Source organism: Drosophila simulans, chromosome 3L (assembly GCF_016746395.2).
Source record: "Drosophila simulans strain w501 chromosome 3L, Prin_Dsim_3.1, whole genome shotgun sequence".
Classification (NCBI taxonomy): domain Eukaryota; kingdom Metazoa; phylum Arthropoda; class Insecta; order Diptera; family Drosophilidae; genus Drosophila; species Drosophila simulans.
In genome coordinates, this window is record NC_052522.2 from 6,543,490 (window position 1) to 6,548,732 (window position 5,243).

At 43.2% G+C, this 5,243-nt stretch overlaps 2 protein-coding genes across 2 annotated transcripts; both read right to left on the bottom strand.

Annotated features, from left to right (window-relative positions):
• Positions 1-250: 250 nt before the first annotated feature.
• On the bottom strand, positions 251-1,724 carry LOC6737036 (eukaryotic translation initiation factor 4E1). The gene is made up of 4 exons (XM_002083847.3): positions 1,206-1,724; positions 1,050-1,149; positions 882-969; positions 251-624 (listed from the first exon to the last, which is right to left on the bottom strand). The coding sequence occupies exons 1-4, from the start codon at positions 1,544-1,546 to the stop codon at positions 464-466; spliced, it is 690 nt and encodes a 229-aa protein (XP_002083883.1). The 5' UTR covers positions 1,547-1,724; the 3' UTR covers positions 251-463.
• A 205-nt stretch (positions 1,725-1,929) lies between these two features.
• Positions 1,930-3,852, bottom strand: LOC6737037 (uncharacterized protein CG32395). Its single transcript, XM_002083848.4, has 2 exons — positions 2,884-3,852; positions 1,930-2,822 (listed from the first exon to the last, which is right to left on the bottom strand). The coding sequence occupies exons 1-2, from the start codon at positions 3,850-3,852 to the stop codon at positions 2,664-2,666; spliced, it is 1,128 nt and encodes a 375-aa protein (XP_002083884.2). The 3' UTR covers positions 1,930-2,663.
• Positions 3,853-5,243: the final 1,391 nt, after the last annotated feature.

Sequence of the window (5,243 nt, forward strand, 5' to 3'; positions counted from 1 at the left end):
TTCGGTCTTTTGTTTTTCGCTCGGCCAGCCAAGCGAGCCAAGTGGACGTTTATCTTTTGCAGTCACTGTGCACTTCTAGCTGGCCCGGCCAAAAGTACAAACTGCAAGTGTATATAAACCATTTTATTTGCGCTCTGGTGCGGCATATGTTTGCATAACATTTCGTGGAGCGTAAAGGGTCCAACTAGCGGCATAAAAAGAGCTCCTTGGGACTTTAAAACTGGGGAATTCAACGATGGCTCGTCGTATATGCATTTAAAACACTATGTATTTACAGCTTTCTTTGCAATTTTTAACATGGTCAAATTCATAAAACCAGTTCTGTTTCAAGATACATTTTTTTTTTATATTTTTCGGATACACGCGCTGGAAACAGCATGCGGCGGCATAAGCGCCCATGGAAATGTGGGTGATGGATGGTCCCCTGGATGGAGTGGTGGGTGGCATCCAAAACGGGGACGGCTTACACGCAATAAACCGCTTTGATCACCGATCCCTGCTTGCACATAGTGTCCTTGTGCAGCTGGTACTGCAGTTGGTGGGGCGGCAGGACGAGCAGGTCGCGTAACTTGAGTCCAATCTCCATGACGGCCAGCTCGTTGTGTCCGTTGGCGGTCCAAATCGCTTGTGGAGTAAAGGCGCTGGGTTAGTAGTTGTCATGGTGGTGCCCACTGGCTACTTAAGCTGAGTACACTACAAAACTACAATGTGTAAACTAGGTTTAAAAAACAAAGCCTACCTAGGTGTATATAATTTTTCCTGTAAGTTTTAGCGAAGTAAACAAAAAATTTGTGTAGTCTAATGGTAATATTTTTAGTAAAATGTAATATTTCTAACCAGCGTTCCTAATAATGCCAATATTTTTTTTCAGTGATACTCACAAATTTTGTTGCTCTTCCCGCGCAAGTTGATAACAGCGCCGCAGACTTCTTCGGTGTTTTCAAAGGCCTCGCCAATCAGTATGAGTAGCTGTCAGTGGGCAGAAAAGAGGTTGTGCAGTTGCAACTGATATGACAGACGATGGACACAAAGCTCCAATAGCTACTTACCACATCTAGCCAAAGCTTGTCGAGCTCCGCTTTGGAGCCACGCCCCATATTGATGACCCAACGGCCGCCGAACTTGTTTGCAGGATCCTCCCACATTGGCCTGCAATGAATATGAATTATTCAATTATTATGTATAAAAATCAATCCCAATCTTACTGAATGCCCTTCTTGAACAAAGAATAATCGCTGCCCACTCTAATCTCAGATGGTTGCTTAATGTGATTGTAGAGACTCCAGAAGTCCTCGACCATGTCGAAGCTAGTGATCTCGTTCTGCATGTCCTCCCAGTTCTTGCTGCGATCATTCTCCAGGTACCATAGGGTCCAAGTGTTCTCTAGCGGATGCTTAAGGCGCAAGTCAACAATCTCCGTTAGGGGCTTGCGAATATCCATCTCCGAAAGTGCTTTCAGATCCTCACTGGAACTCGAATGAGAATCGGCCAGCGTCTCGGTGCCGTTGTCCATCATCTTGAATTCGGTCTGCTGGGTCGTCAGCATGGTTGAGTGTTTTTGGCAAATGATCTTTTATACTGAGTCAAATTTTTAACAACGGAAATTCCGTAGTCTATTGAAAATTCAGATCTCCTGGGAAAAACGATTTCACAGCCACAACACGAGAATGTGTATAAGGGGCTAGCTACGAAACCAGACTGAAGCCATTCACCCAGACAGTTAAGGCATGGGGAGGTTCGGGGGTATATTTAACCTCGCCGACTTGACTTCTCCGTAATTCATAACTTTCATTGCACGTAAATAATTAGACACTCTTTGGACCACCTATCCTAGTACCCAACATACTTCGGTCCCAGTATCTTGTTCTTCTAATTCAACTCTAAACTCTTTATGTTCTCGTAAGGTTCGCTATGGGCTTATGCACTGCCAGAAAATAACAATATATATATGGGTTGTACTTGGGTAAACATACATTTTTATTTTTATATTGATTCAGCTATAAGGATGTCTTAAAAATCAGTATAAATCTATTGTAATTACACATTCACTTGCAGATACTTAGCTGCCTCTTTTCTTCCTCTGCATTTCCATGTTCCTGATTCGTTCATGGCCATCTTGTTGGCCTTGGTGATAAAAATCGAGCGCCTTATGCTTTCGTTCATATAAAGCGTTAATTTTATGACACAGAATGGAAGGACACTTGAGCGACTCCGAGTCCAGAGAGAAATTTACGCACTCACACTTTTCGCCTCCGTTGGCTCCTTTCTTTTTTCCTATGATTTTACGACAATTGAGGGGGACAAAAGGGGACGAAAGGCGCGGCGAGGGTAGTCACAGAAGGTGGAATTTTCCGGGCTTTGATGGTGTTGATAATGATGATGTTGTTGCTATTGCCAAAGCTGTCGTCTTTTATGTTGCCTGCCATAAAAGTGAAAATATTATGAAGCTTGTTCGAAATGAAGGAACAATGAAACAGCTACGTAATTGCCGGCAAAGTATCTCGAAAGTCATCTATGAGGCAGTTTTTGACTTGTGCAATTGACATTGGTGCACAACAGTTGCGATAACATGACAGCCCAGAATGCTAATAATAGACAAAACGACGATATCGAAATTGAGCAAGGACTCCTCCGACTTTAATTTGACAGTTAAATGGCAGGATCTATTGAGGACACTGGATGTGCAAGTACTCCAGTCGGTTAACAAACGCGCAAAAGGCACTAATGGATAGCAGTTTGAAGAGCAATTTCGTGTCGAGTGTAACGCCGTATATGGTGACTGTGATACGTTCCCAAATTTCCTGATGTAGTAATTCATCAATCTGTACTTCAAAAGAAAACTCAACAAAAACCTAATAGTTTATATAATACAGTTCTACTCACCGTTCTAGCAGTTTCCATATGGTAATTGGTCAAATGAAAAGTGCATAAACTCCTGGTGATTCGTGATTCACGAGACAGAATCGCAAAAATAGTCCACTGGAATATTATGTTCAATGCGGAAATGATGAGGAAGTAAAATCCATTTTGATCTTTAGCTGTTAAACTAAAGAATGGTATTAGTCCGTATATAATAGCACACAGCCAATGGAATCGGAAATGCCGTGTTATTCTGACGGTAATACGAAAAACATTATGACGCAGTCGAATCAAATTTTCAGTGATTCCTTGAAGTTGTTTTACCAAAACCATAAATTGACCACTTTCAAGGACGGAATAAAGTCTGAGCTTATCCATATCATTTGAGATTCGTCGAGTGCAATGGTGTAGTTCGCTATACGTGGCAATGAGCACTACAAAGAGGCAAATATTGATGGTGATCTGAAGGAGAAAGCTCAGCAGGACGGCCAGTACATTTAATAGGACAACGCTATTAAGCAACGTGTCATAAGCTTCGGCAGAGCGTTTATTTATTCCCACTATCGTATTCAGGGATCTTAAAAGATTCTGCAGCGCCAAAAGAAGGAGCAGCAAATGTTTCAGGCGAAACAGATTCGGGTGCCTGGCCATTAGATTAACCTGCCTCATCATTCTCAGCATTTGGTTTAACAACTCCACGATCTCTGCACTTTCCAAAAATCCTTGTATTCTTACCACTAACATGACAACACTTCCTACCGCATATGGCCACACAGCTTGCAGATTATCAAGCATTTTACTCGTGGTAACCATGAGGAATAGTGTCAGAAAAATGAGAACTAAGCTGGAGTAAAACCGCAGAAATCCGGAGTGACGAAAGCATTGCGCCTTTGAGTTGTACACAAAGGTGGTGACCCCGCAGATCTGGGTCACCAACACGATGAGAAACAGGAACTGGCGTGTAAAGCGGTTGAGCAGATTCACTTCCCTCATCGCGGATGGCCAAACAATTGATCCGAAAACCGATTTGCCGCCCTTCAAGGACGTGAATGGAGGGTGCCCCATTTGAATTATGACCGCACTTTACCGCTGATGTACGCGCATTAATAAGCGGTCAAAGTTTTGATGGCTTAATCGATACGGCGACGTCGGCAACTTCTGCTCGGCGACCGCAGCGCATTCTGCGGTCACCGCTCCGGCGCTCAAAAGTATGCTAGCATTCTGGTCACGCCGAGCAAGGATTAGGTAATCAGCACTTTAATTGCGAGTAAATGTGAGGTGAGTGCTGCGAGTTGCGGTGATTTTTAATACCAGTGGTCCAAGCGAATTATTTAGTTTTTAATTAATTGTGGTTAATTAAAAATCTAATGAGGCCTTCTTCTAATTATAATAATTATTATGATTCGAACTGAATACGAATTTAAAATAGCAAATTGTCATGAAAATCATAAAGAAAGAAAGCCAACATTCTGAGCCCGGCCGGAAAGCTCTCTTGCAAACGAATTATCGCAATTTTACTTCAGTGCCAACCAAGCAACATCCACTCCCATTAACCTCAATAAGTTCTGAGTTATGCTGCGTGTTCTTCAAACAGATTCGAATCGAGTCTCCGCAGCCAACTGGCATATCTTACTCTTTTGTTTGCCGGTCAGTGCGAAGGAAAAACAATCTCAATCTCGTTTTACGCTGCCGTGCGGCGAGCACATTTAATTACGCAACATTTACGTTAAAATTTTATTGTCCGCATTACTGAACCGACCGACCGGCCGGCACCCGGATCCGGGTTCGAATCCGGACTTGGACTCAATCCTTCGATCCCTCATCCACTGCCGTGCACTCAGCTGTGGTTTCCGTTACACATTTCGCGCCATTGTCCAAAGTGGGCGGTGGGCGGTGGGCGGTGAGCGGTGGTCCGCCCCTTTATCCTGGCACGCCCATCGCCGACATGCATGAGCTATCTCTCCTGGCAGGCAGCTCATTTTGATTCGCCTCTGAAAGGAGAACGCATCATTTGCGCTGCCAGCGAGCTGGCCGTGTTATTGGCATATTTTTTAATGCTGTCGACAGGACAAGGGGCAAACTGATATAGACAGGAGCTCAAGGATGGAATGACTCTATCAGCGCTGCGAAAAACAATAAGAAAAAATAATAAAAATAACATTGAGGTGAGTGACGGGAAAACATTGAGGCGATGGCCCAGAAACCAGAAGTCAGGTGCACAACGAAAAAATCATTTCAATCGCAGGGTCAGTCTCATGCATTCGAAAGAGTATACATGCATTAAAAATGTTGTATAATCGGCAAGTGTTTGCTCTTTAACGAAGGTATAACTACTTTTTAATAAACCCATCTTCAGGTCTTTAGCTTAAGAATTTAGAATGGTT

Excerpts from the sequence above, each read along its gene's own strand:
- LOC6737037 (XM_002083848.4), bottom strand. The coding sequence starts at position 3,852 with ATGAGGGAAGTGAATCTGCTCAACCGCTTTACACGCCAGTTCCTGTTT. Across the intron at positions 2,823-2,883 it reads ATATGGAAACTGCTAGAACG|ATTGATGAATTACTACATCA; the intron begins GTGAGTAGAACT and ends TTTGAAGTACAG.
- LOC6737036 (XM_002083847.3), bottom strand. The coding sequence starts at position 1,546 with ATGCTGACGACCCAGCAGACCGAATTCAAGATGATGGACAACGGCACC. Across the intron at positions 1,150-1,205 it reads TTGTTCAAGAAGGGCATTCA|GCCAATGTGGGAGGATCCTG; the intron begins GTAAGATTGGGA and ends TATTCATTGCAG. Across the intron at positions 625-881 it reads CGGGAAGAGCAACAAAATTT|CGATTTGGACCGCCAACGGA; the intron begins GTGAGTATCACT and ends TTACTCCACAAG.